Source organism: Drosophila busckii, chromosome 3L (genome assembly GCF_011750605.1).
Source record: "Drosophila busckii strain San Diego stock center, stock number 13000-0081.31 chromosome 3L, ASM1175060v1, whole genome shotgun sequence".
Classification (NCBI taxonomy): Eukaryota; Metazoa; Arthropoda; class Insecta; order Diptera; family Drosophilidae; genus Drosophila; species Drosophila busckii.
Genome location: NC_046606.1, coordinates 14,602,129 through 14,613,968, shown reverse-complemented (window position 1 = coordinate 14,613,968; position 11,840 = coordinate 14,602,129). Strand labels below are relative to the sequence as shown.

At 38.1% G+C, this 11,840-nt stretch overlaps 3 protein-coding genes across 5 annotated transcripts; all 3 read left to right on the top strand.

Moving 5' to 3' along the window:
* The first annotated feature begins 539 nt into the window (after positions 1-539).
* On the top strand, positions 540-1,138 carry LOC108599199 (endocuticle structural protein SgAbd-6). The gene is made up of 2 exons (XM_017985995.1): positions 540-767; positions 832-1,138. The coding sequence occupies exons 1-2, from the start codon at positions 616-618 to the stop codon at positions 1,019-1,021; spliced, it is 342 nt and encodes a 113-aa protein (XP_017841484.1). The 5' UTR covers positions 540-615; the 3' UTR covers positions 1,022-1,138.
* A 258-nt stretch (positions 1,139-1,396) lies between these two features.
* LOC108599295 (endocuticle structural glycoprotein SgAbd-5) lies at positions 1,397-1,948 on the top strand. The gene is made up of 2 exons (XM_017986097.2): positions 1,397-1,557; positions 1,705-1,948. Exons 1-2 carry the CDS (start codon positions 1,418-1,420, stop codon positions 1,946-1,948), a joined length of 384 nt encoding a protein of 127 aa, XP_017841586.2. The 5' UTR covers positions 1,397-1,417.
* A 3,935-nt stretch (positions 1,949-5,883) lies between these two features.
* LOC108598604 (protein lethal(3)malignant blood neoplasm 1) lies at positions 5,884-10,714 on the top strand. 3 transcript variants are annotated; one of them, XR_004458839.1, is made up of 6 exons: positions 5,884-6,142; positions 6,205-6,313; positions 7,947-8,090; positions 8,146-8,457; positions 8,518-9,814; positions 9,879-9,962. XR_004458839.1 is itself a non-coding variant. In XM_017985302.2 (6 exons), the coding sequence occupies exons 1-6, from the start codon at positions 6,110-6,112 to the stop codon at positions 10,446-10,448; spliced, it is 1,110 nt and encodes a 369-aa protein (XP_017840791.2). In that variant the 5' UTR covers positions 5,884-6,109; the 3' UTR covers positions 10,449-10,709. The 3 variants fall into 3 exon arrangements, 2 of the variants coding, with proteins under 2 accessions (XP_017840791.2, XP_033149377.1); XM_017985302.2 differs by lacking the exon at positions 8,518-9,814 and adding an exon at positions 10,162-10,709 and having other exon boundaries at positions 9,879-10,103; XM_033293486.1 differs by lacking the exons at positions 5,884-6,142; positions 6,205-6,313; positions 7,947-8,090; positions 8,146-8,457 and adding an exon at positions 10,162-10,714 and having other exon boundaries at positions 9,609-9,814; positions 9,879-10,103.
* The last annotated feature ends 1,126 nt before the right edge of the window (positions 10,715-11,840 follow it).

Sequence of the window (11,840 nt, the reverse complement as noted above, 5' to 3'; positions counted from 1 at the left end):
CAGATTAATTATTTTTAATAGGTTTGTTGATTTTCTTCAACAAGATGTTTGTGTCTTAATTCAGCCATTGACCTATTGCCATATATATGCAAACACGCGCGTCTGCGCAAATATTTGCAAGCACACACACACACACACAGACACACAGACGTACAAATTTTTATTAACAATTGAACTTACTACGCCACTATCTCTCTATCTCAACTCATCAGGCTGCTGCTGCTGCTGGTTGGCGGCCAATTGAAATGAGATTTGAACGCACATCAAACGCTTAATGGTCGCAGCGCTTGTTCAATTAAAAGCTTAAGATGTTCACACTAATACACATAAGCACAAGCACACACACACGTATACAATTGCCAGCACCACAGTCAACAATTATATAATTATGTGTGCAGCAAAGGTGATTGTTATGGCCAGCTTTGCTTTATTTTCCTAAAGTGCTGCGTATGTGTGTGTACTTGGTCGGTCGGCCTGTCTGTCTGACTATAAATAGCCGGAGACTCATTAGAGGGCGCCACATTACTCGTTAGCGCTTAATTGTGACAACTACGTTAGCAGAGCGTGCCGTGAACTTGAAATCCTAATAAAGTGCAAAGTTAAAACATTATCAAAATGCAATCTAACAAAGTCTGTGCTGTTATCCTGTGCGCCTTGGCGCTTGTCTGCAGCCTCAATGCCGCGCCGGCGCCTTTGGATGACTCCAGTCAAGCAACGATTCTGCGCTATGACAACGACAACATTGGCACCGATGGCTACAACTTTGGGTAAGCTTAGCCGCAGTCGCCAGCCAACTCTTAAGGACTTTCCTTTAACCATTTTTACTTGCAGCTATGAGACAAGCGATGGCGTCACACGCCAGGAGCAGGCTGAGCTGAAGAACGCGGGCACAGAGCAGGAGGCTCTAAGCGTGCGTGGCTCCGTCAGCTGGGTGGCCCCCGATGGTCAGACCTATACGCTGCACTATATTGCCGATGAGAACGGTTTCCAGCCACAAGGCGATCATTTGCCACACAACTAAGCATGGAGCTCGAGCTCCAACTTTTTAATCAACAGTATTGCTTTTGTAAAATAAACTAAAATTAATGCACTGCTAAGGTAATTTCATTTATTAGCTTAGCACTCATGGCAGTCATAGAAAGAGTCTAAATAAAATGTTGTTAATTAATATAAAACAAAACTAATTATAGCAGCAGTGATGATTATTATAATTATTTTTGTCGTTGTCATAAGCGTTTTTATGCACTTCAAAAAAAAGTGCTAATTTGCAATTAAATTCTTTTTATTGAATTTTTTCATTAATGCAACGTCTCAGCAAAATATTTTGTTGCTGTTGCATTTTCTCGCGATGAGGACATCATTTGGTAATTGTCTATAAAAACCCACAGCCGGGCAGTAAACGGTTCAGTGCATTGCAATGAATTGTAATTCAAGCCTCATCTTTGTGCTGCTCTTGATGCTCTGCAGCAGTCTAGCGCAGCCCCGGCCAGATGATCAACAGGCAGAGACGCTGCGTCTGGATGTGGACAACAATGGGGTGGACAAGTATGCCTTTAGGTAAGCATTACAGCCCCGGCCAGATGATCAACAGGCAGAGACGCTGCGTCTGGATGTGGACAACAATGGGGTGGACAAGTATGCCTTTAGGTAAGCATTAGCTTGATCTTGTCGACAACTGTTGCATTAATATTTCATGCCGTTCAGCTATGAGACAAGCAATGGCATTACACGCAGTGAGGAGGGCGAGCTGAAGCCAGGAGAGGGAGATGCCGAGGGTGTCATAAGTGTGCATGGCTCCACCAGCTGGACAGCGCCCGATGGCAAGAAGTACGAAGTTAGCTTCACAGCCGACGAAACGGGATATCATCCCACTGTTAAGCTAGTGCCTAGATCATGCCCTATGCTCAATAAGCTATATATTGGATTTTATAACAAACAAATGCAATAAACTAAAGCGAACATTAACAAAAAGAAACATCGACCAGTATGACAACTTCTGTTTGTAAAGAAAGTTTGGATAAAAACCCGGATACTTCCTACTAAAAGCGAAAAGCTATGCTAATGATTAGAGCTAAACAAAATTTGTAGCATTTGCATAACGCGTTCTAGGCCCAAAACGAAATGAAAAGTATGACGCAAGAGCAGCCAACTACAAATATTAAAGTCAGAAACTGGCTCTTTGGTTACTTGTCAAGTTTTTTTCCGCGCTCTTCTTCGCTCATACGCACTGTTGGCCAGCTGTCGACCTTCGCATTCATTTGCCATCATTAACAAAAAAAATAAAAATAAATAAATGATAAAAAAAATTCGCAAAAATCATAAAAAAGAGTTTAGTGCGAATAAACGGGTTTCGTCTGGATTTTTGTTTTCTTTACAATTAACTCATGGCTACTTTGCTTTTAGCACCGTGCCGGTGCTGCTCTTCTACTGGCTTTGCCACAACTGCATTCATATGTTCGGTTAGCAATGCGAACATCTGATAACGCTCACAGAGTCGTCTATGACAAGATATTAGCTGTTGATGCTTGCTTAAAAATGCGCGAAGGTTTTGATACGAGTAAGCACGCTTCACTTACAATTCGTTAAGCTGTATTCTCTATAAGCCTTATCGGATAAAGTAAATTTGGATTCCACCCATTTTATTTATAATCTCATGTGTAGTCAATAACTTGTAATGCAAGCCGCAAGGCAACCTGATAACGCTACAAGTCGTCCGTATAAAATAAGAGATCTTACTTAAAGTAGTTGCATATAAAAGCAGTAAAACGTCTCCTTATATAGCCAAATTCTATGATGCCTTATTCGTTGGATCGTCGCACACCCATTTATTAATATCTACATCTGTATAATTAGCGTGTGTGTGCCAAGATCTGCAAGGTCTTAGATGAAATCCGATAAATGACACAGGTGAAGGTTATATGTCATTTTTAAGCAACATATGTGTAGCACATACCACAAACTGTTCTGTTGATTGCAAAATTTTACTGCGCTAGACAATGCGAGTTTGCAAGCCTATACGTATAAAGCGCATTGAAGAAAAATCATAACAATGCAACTGGTCGCATTAATAATAATACACATATTTATTTATTTAAATGTACGTTATACATTTTATTTCAATTAAAATAAAAGTTTAAAGCTTATATGCTTAGCTGTTGCTTTTTTATGTTAGCATTTGAGCTTATTGACTATTTAAGATTTTTTTATTTTTATTAAATTGCAGTGATAACTGCGCTCCCGAATTGTATCAATAATAGTAACAATAACATTTAACAATCAACAGGAGCTTGAAGCTGATGTATTAGTAACTTTTTTACATTTCCTCTCGATTATATTCAAACTGATGAATTATAATTTGTTTATAAACAAAATACGCTTTCGCTAAACTATAAACAAAATACAGCAATAACACGGCGCCAAAACGAGTTCTCTATTATATAACCATGGCTTGGTATGGACAAGTAATAATGTTATAATAAAATAGTTAAGAAAAATTAAAAAGACCTATTAGTGATATCTTATATCAATATTTCATAAGTTGTTAACTAGGGTTTGATTTTTTTAGACTCGTGGAAGTCTGTATTATTAATGTTGCCTGTTGATTTTTCGTAAACTTTGTTAAACACAATCATGAGCGTAGCCAGATATGATGAAATTAAATTAAAATTCTAGAAATATTTTAACCAGTCTCCCCGTTTAAATTACATGAACCACCCAACAACCAAACCAAAACTAGCAGATTTATATTCATGTTGATCAACAACAAAAGGCTATAGATTATTCATGCAGCATTCGTCAACTGTGAAAATGTTTTTCTGCTTGAATATAGGCTAGTCAAGGTACTGCATAAATTATGCACCTATATTTTGCTTATACATAATTATCATACATATATGTATTTATGTACATGTATGCTCATAAAGTTCATTAACCGTTTGGTTGGACTTTTAAGTTATGCGTATAAATTGATATGAACGAGTTTGGATTTAAATTGAATATAAGCATATAATCCTACTAATATAAATATAAAAAAAGAAAAGGTGTATATCTTCATTACTCGACAGGCTTGGTGAGTCTGCTAAAGTCGGATGCAGTCAACTTTTTAGACCCAGTACTTTAAAAATGTAAAAACGGGTCCTGTAATTTAGTTGAATGAGATTTGTGCGTAACAGACAGACCAAAACATGCTAGACTTCAGAAATGATTTCAGTGATTTTGTTTGGAAAAGTAAAACTAAAATCTTTTTGCAATTACTTCTTTTTTCTATTTGTACTAAGTCGTACGATCTATGACAAAAAAATAAACAAACAAAAATAAATATTGGTAAATTATGTAGTGTAAAAAAGATAGCAATTTTTTTGGAAGACTTATCGTATAACGCGCTCTATTTTAAGAGAACCGCCTTTTTATCGCGATCTAACAGGCAACTATACGTAGGTAGTGTATAGCGAGAGCGCAGTTCATGCAGGTACTGCGGTTATATAATAAAACAAGCTGCAGACCTTGGGGGTGCACGCAAAATACTTAGAAAAATATATTAAGATCAAAAAAGTTTTCATTAAATTTTGTCATATCTACGTGATTTTTGAGAGAGCTCATACTAATCGAAAAAAAGGTTTTAGGCAATATATGTTTATTAGTTTCTTTGCATTGAAATCAGGGCTAACCAGTTTTTGAGCGTTCAAACAGTGAGAGAGAGCACAACGCAAAGCGTGGTAGTCAGTCAAGACAACCACCAACACAATATGAGTTGATACGGTATTGCATAACTCAGGGAGACGGCTATCAAAAAATTAAGTGTTATTGAATTTTGTATTATTTTTGAAGCTGGGTTGCCAAAAATATTAATGCTGAAAGATTTCTAAGTGTGCAGCATATTTTGAAAGTAATTCCAAACGCATTTTTGTTTCGTTCAGTTTTCTCAAGCACATATTATTAACTATTATTATATTGTATATTAATCATAAATCAATGGAATCGTGGCAACAACATTTCAATTAAAAATGGCTGTCAGCAGCACAACTGATGCACCTTGATGCATATCCGGCATAGCTCTTCCTCATTGCAGGCAGCCTAGCTCATCGTTGATCTTGTAATGATTGGCAATGTTGTTCTAGCAAATCGCCAAGGGGCAAGCAATAATGACAAATGATGGCATGCAGACGATACGTTTAATTAACTGCACATGCATATGCGGACGTGTGTACGTACACACTAGATATTAATTTATAAGCTATGCTATAGGTGTCAATAGATGCTAGTATATCTTGTTTAGCATTATGCAGAGATGCGCAAGTTTAGTGGAACGAGCTGTGCAAACGAGCTGAAACTTGAATAGCAAACGATATTATATTTATGATTTCGCTGAATGAAATAAATAGCATAACTGCATTTAGTTAAGGCGACTAAGCTATACGCTATAATTACGATGAAATAGACAATTGCAAACATAAGTGTAATTTAAAGTATTTAAATGATTTATAGTATTTGATCTAAAAATCATAATTTGTAATAGTGAAATGTGAAATCCCATATACCATGGCGATAAGTGTGAATAAATATTTTAAGATGTGCACTTAAATTCTGGTATAAAATATATATGCCAACAGCTTGACAGTTAATTTAAATACATATATAAATAACTGTATGCTGACAATGCGTAGTAGTGGCTGCCGCATAAGCAAATGCACACTCACACATACACAGATAGGCAGGCGGGCTAACTAACACACACACATAGACATACATACATACATGCACACTTACGCACACTTGTCTGGGCTCGTCTGGCAGGCTGGCCGGCTGATCGGCTGGCTGGTCTGCCGCTTCTAATGTTTTATAATGTTTACCAAATATTATTAACATTGTCAATTCGCTGTCGAGCATCGTGGGGTGTGTTTCAGCGTCGCTTGCTCCGACTTTAGAACAACATTGGCGGAGAGACGCGACAACGTATTTTGCAACGAATTTGTCATTAAATTAAACAAACATTAGCTAACGTCAGAGGTGTGATCTTAATTAATATTTCAACGATAAATATAAATCAGCTCAACACGGCTTTGAAGAATACTATTAATTAAAATCGAAGCGCTTTTCAATAAATATCAAAATGAAGTTCACGCTGCTGGCAGCCAAAGGTGTTGTAAGTGTTTGTGTTTGCATATGTGTGTGTGTATGTGTGTGTTTAATGCTTGACTCTTTAAGCTGCTGACTGTACTCTGCTGCAGCTCTGTGCTCAGCGCCGCTACCACAGTGCGCCCATATAAGTTTGGATTCACCGTCGAGGAGCAGCAGCATCGCCAAGAGTCGAGAGGTAAGTGAACGCGTGGCTTAGAGTCAGCTTACAATTAGCTTATGACAGTAATTAAAGCATTAGCTTCATTGATTGACACCGTAACCGATATATGCAAATGAAGATGCGTCACTATAATTAGCATTATCGCTACGACGATCGTTAGCAGCTGCATGCCACATGCCGCATGCCAAAAAAAGGCAACAACATTTGACTTTTGTTGCATTGTGCAATGCCACACCGACAATACACGTTTGCTTGACCGCCAGTTCAGCTGCTGCCCATTGCAAGCGAGTGTCTATTGCAATTAGTCAGCCTAAAACTAATAGACAAAAAATTTAGTAGCTGAGCCAACGCATTCTTGGCTTAACGCTACGGCTCTTTTTTATGTTGTATCTGTAATAAAGTTTTTGAGAGCTTTGTCGCTCGCGGATTTGCATAACGTGTAGACAAGTTAGGCTGCCGTGTTATGGTCCTCTAAACAATATCTTTTTATTTATGGATTTTGTCTTTTAATACCAACTGAAATCTGGTATAAAGCCAACGATTTCAATATTTATAGGTATAATGCCAATTCGTATATTGTATTGAGCTAATGCCAGAGTTGAGCTAAAAATACATTACGACTTATAATAGGAATGACACCATCTAAGGTGCATATATCAATTTAACCAAAGTTTTGTTTTATTTTTTTTTTAATCTACTATAGACAATTCTTTGATCTTTGATACGCAATTACTAATAACTTGTTCCCATTAATACGAACAGCTTATCAAGTTATCACTTAATTAATAATCAATTAAGCAAACAATTATGTACTTATTGAGTATATGTATCTACAAGTCACCATAAACAAACGCTAGTTGTAGGCGTAACACTAATCGCTGTATAGAGCAACCTGCCAAGCTTTGCAACACATTTGCTATAAACCACGCTGGCAGATGGAGCACAGGACTCATTAACTCTAACAATACTTATAACTAAAATTTAATTAATTAGTAAAATCTACAATTTTTAAGAATCACATATTGTGTAGACACGATTATGACAATAACGTTCCCGATCTACCATGCCAAAACTATCTTAGACACCGATTAACCGATACACTCATTGAAATAAAGGTTAGAGAAAAAAACAAGTTGTTTGTTTATTCAATTAAAGATGACAAAATGCACTTTGCTCAATACAAAAGACTTGACAACATTTAAAGCCCATTATATTAAAAACAAATAATTGCAAGCCAATCATAAAAGCCGTTAAAAAGCGCTTAAACAATCAAAAGCCGGAGGTACAAAAACAAGTTTGCAAAACAAAAACAAAGACCATGAAGTCCAAACACCAACAACTGTTATTGCTGGTGGGTGGTGCTTCGTAGCAGGATATAGCTAAATATTATACATATTTTCTATGAATAATTCTGGCAGCCAATAAAAAGATTGCTATATTTTATGCGCATGCGTACGTCTTAAAATCATTATCGATACAGTTTATGAGATGCTTATCTTTATAGCCAGATCAAACGCCAGTTTGGCTGGTTTCGTTCCATGCAGAACGAACATCAATTCAAATAAAAACATCATGTCGTTCATTATAAAAGAATCGGTATGTGTGGAGGTGATAAGAACATTGTTAACTCTTGTTTTCATTTACACAGATGAACGCGGTATTGTTACTGGCGAATTTGGTTTCATAACCGCCGATGGCAAATATCACGTCACTGTCTATGCAACAGATGAGAATGGCAAGTTTCGCATAGTGTCCATGAAGAGTTTTCCCTATGCGGGCCCAATATCACCAAGTAAGTGAACATCGTTAGTTGAGCTCTTTCTGAAATATTCCTGTTTATCGCTTAGATGCCGTGCCCGCAGCTACGGCATTGACAACTACGAGTTCCAAGCCGCCTGCTGAGCCGACTAAGCATAGCTTCTACTCAGAGGGTTGCGCAGGTTGCTTCCTGAAACAGTCGACACCAGCACCACCAGCACAAGCAGTGCCAGCAACTTCATCTTCCACACTTGGCGCATTTGCTTCTCCAGCAGTTTTAGTGGCTTCGTCACCTTCGCTGGCAGCAGGACATGCTAAGTCACCTTCTGGAAATCGCGGCACCAAAACTGAAATACGCCCTCTCTCTTTGCCGCTGACGCCAACGGCAGCTGATGCGCCAGGTAAGTTTAGCACCCAGCCCTATTCCCTTGATCAGTCAACGATTGATCAGCCTATTGTAGACAATCTAGATGCAGACAGCACAAGCCAAAGGTTCACCACTCTATACGACCTACAGCAACATACCCAAACACAGTTACAAGCACAACAATCACATCACGCCACACCTACACAAGAGTTTAGCTTCCACACGAATACAATCGACAAAGCCAACGAGCCTGCGACTCTCTTGCATGTCAAGCAGTCTGCCCTAAATTTATTGGCTGGCTTGGAAAGAGTTCCTCCGGCTATTGCAGGACACAAGAACTTTAACGATTTTGCCACACCAGTAAAATCCTCTTCGACGAATCTGCCAGTTCATTCAAATAAGTTGCAGTTATCAGCGCAAGATATACAAACAGCTTTAGCTGGTTCTACACAAGTTCTCACGCCAGAACAAGTTTTTGCAAGCACAAACAAAGCTTCAGCAGGTCCGGGAGTGACACAGATAAATCACATCCATGCATCCGCAAACGGCGAGTCTATCAACTACCAGCCAAGTCTGCAAGGAGTTTTATCTACCGCTCAAGGATTCTCGAATCCAAACAAAGGCCTTAATAGACAGCCAAGCCTGCAGGGTGTTCCACAGGGATCCATAAATAAGGATTATGCAAACAACAAACTATCTCTACAAGGATCTCCATCTGCCACGCAAGGACTCCTGCACTTGAACAACGATCTCGACAAAATGCAACCATCAACTCAACAAGACTCTACAGATTTAAATTATGATTTGAATAACTTACAACCAACTTCGCAAGGAGTTGCCCCGCCCAGAGGACATGTTAAGCATACGCAGTCAACCTTTACAAATCCTCAACCCCAAACTACAAACCCACACAAACCATTTGCTGGTACTCCAATAAAAGCTGACAAGCTCAATCTCAGCAAACTAACTGCTCAATCCATTGGGTTGCCCAATTTGCCAATAGATCATGCCAATAATTTGCTAGCTGCTCAACAAAATCCATCCTTTGTCTACAGCAACAAGCCCACACCAAACATTTGCTGCTACACCAATAACAGCCAACAAGCTTAATCTCAGACCATTTTCTCAAACTAACAGGGATGTTGTAAACTCTATGAGTAATATTGTACTGCCTGTTTCAAATAAGCTGCAGAATATTATCACTCAACATAAACATATACCCCAGGCGCAAATTGAAGCTCAAGTCCAAGCTAGCAACGATGTTCTCCACTCTATGAACAATATTGTGCTGCCCGTTACACATAAAATTGGCAATGCTATACTACAACCACACAGACACCCTACACAAATACATGCACACCACAACATAAACACTCAAAGGCCAAGTCACTGTAAGAGTTTTTAGTTAATTAACCATAATTAATAATATTAATTATCTTGAAATTTGCTATGCAGCTGTTGTAGGCACAAAGCCTGGACAGGCACCAAATTCACCAGATCACACGAAGTCTGGACATGCATCAAATTCACCAGGTGATACTAAGTTTGGACAAGCACCAAATGCAGTAGTTGGCAACGCGGGCAATTTAAATACACCAACATTGACAACAACCATTGAGCAAAAGCAAAGACAGCCACCAGCTGGCGGTTTAGCGAGTACAACAAGCAAGGGCAGTGCGTGTAAGTAGTACAGTGTGTACTCACTAAATGGATTTCAATCAATTTGCATTTCTTATAGTGTTCGGCCAAGCGGCGACAGCTGAGGAAATCGGTGACTTATACAAGTTTAAATATCTGTTGGATTACAATGGCCATGAAGAAACCGGCAGTCGCAATGGCAACAAGCAAGGCAAATACTTTTCAATTAGCGACGATGCGGTGCAACATACCGTCGAGTATATTGCCAATGAATTTGGCTTCCAGCCACATGTGTCGTGGCGTAAACTAACAGCTGAAGAAGCAAATCTGCCCGCTGAGAATGGTCTGAAGCATTACGAGTTTAAATGGTTTAAATTGCCGGAATAACGCTACAGTCAGTACACAAATTTGAAGTAAATGCTATAAATAAAGGCTTTTTTTAATTAACTTGCTAATTAATATAATCAATAGTCCAGAGTGATAGTTTTTAAATTGGGTTTTTATTTTTGTTGAATGTATACACTTAAATCAACTAAATTCTTAGGGGGACTCAATGTGGGGTGTGTTTATGTATTTGACTTAGGTATTTATATTCTTTGTAGAGTTACATTCAGAATTTAAAAATTGTATACACTTAGAAGTTTGTATTTAGTTGCATATTTCAATTACACACATTTATAATTACATTGATTATGCGTACTAAAACCACAATTAGCCATCAACTGAACATGGATCTAATTGTTATGGGTTTTATTTTATACACACAGAGAATTCTCATAAGTAGATTTAACATTAATAGCTAAATATGGATTAGTTTAAGGGAGTACAGAATTAATTTCCTTTGGTTTGTTCAAAAAAATATGCAAGAGTTTTAACTGTACAATCAACTATCACAGTCAACCATATCGAACTGATAAAAGCAGAATAACAAAATAAATAATTATTGCAAATGAATTATATAATACGAGAATTGTTTGCAACTCTAAATTATTTATATGTACAGTCAACGAAGAGTAAAGAACTTTTATATTTTGCATTTTAGACTATAATTATTAATTAATATTAACTTAAATTTATTTACTATACGCTGATATTGTGTGTTTGTTTTCAGAGACTTGTGAAGAATTATTTCAATTGTTTGCTATTTACATGTTGACAAATGCTAGCAACGAGTCAGAAAGTATGTATTGCAATAAATGTTTGCATATTTTGCTGTTCTATTTGAAAATTTACGATATTTAGGTTTATCCTTTAAATTGTATGCTAAAACACGCAGAAATTGTAAATTGCAACTGGAAAACTATTATTTTTCGCGTTGATATCGCTTTAATCTTAGGAATTAAACTTACAGCAACAACGACAGCTAGTGAAGTCTAAACACACACATTCACCCAAACTCGCATACACACATACATACTCACACACATATTAGTATCTTTGAAGGGTTGTTAAGCTGGCTTCAAGTAAAATCGGCTGCTTCTTGTCTAGAGTTGCTGCATTTCTGGTGGTTTTGGTTACAGTTACAATTACAATAAAAACGTCGGCTGCTCGCCCTTCATGTCCAGATAATCGTACAAGGCGCTGGCGCTGGCGCTGGCACTGGCGCCGTAATTGCCCGGGTAAGCATTGTTGTTGCTGCTGGCACTGCTGTCCAACGCTGCGTCGGCGGGCGTAGCCGCGGGAGGCGGCGGACCCGCTCCCATGCTCAACCCGAACTTTTCCAAGTGGCATCATTTGAGCAGCGTCGGCAAACTGCTGTTCATCAGGCGATTGCCCACG

Coding starts and splice junctions, on each gene's coding strand:
- LOC108599295 (XM_017986097.2), top strand. CDS start 1,418: ATGAATTGTAATTCAAGCCTCATCTTTGTGCTGCTCTTGATGCTCTGC. Junction 1,558..1,704: donor GTGGACAAGTATGCCTTTAG/GTAAGCATTACA, acceptor CATGCCGTTCAG/CTATGAGACAAGCAATGGCA.
- LOC108599199 (XM_017985995.1), top strand. CDS start 616: ATGCAATCTAACAAAGTCTGTGCTGTTATCCTGTGCGCCTTGGCGCTT. Junction 768..831: donor ACCGATGGCTACAACTTTGG/GTAAGCTTAGCC, acceptor TTTTACTTGCAG/CTATGAGACAAGCGATGGCG.
- LOC108598604 (XM_017985302.2), top strand. CDS start 6,110: ATGAAGTTCACGCTGCTGGCAGCCAAAGGTGTT. Junction 6,143..6,204: donor TGCTGGCAGCCAAAGGTGTT/GTAAGTGTTTGT, acceptor TGACTCTTTAAG/CTGCTGACTGTACTCTGCTG. Junction 8,458..9,878: donor AACGGCAGCTGATGCGCCAG/GTAAGTTTAGCA, acceptor TTTGCTATGCAG/CTGTTGTAGGCACAAAGCCT.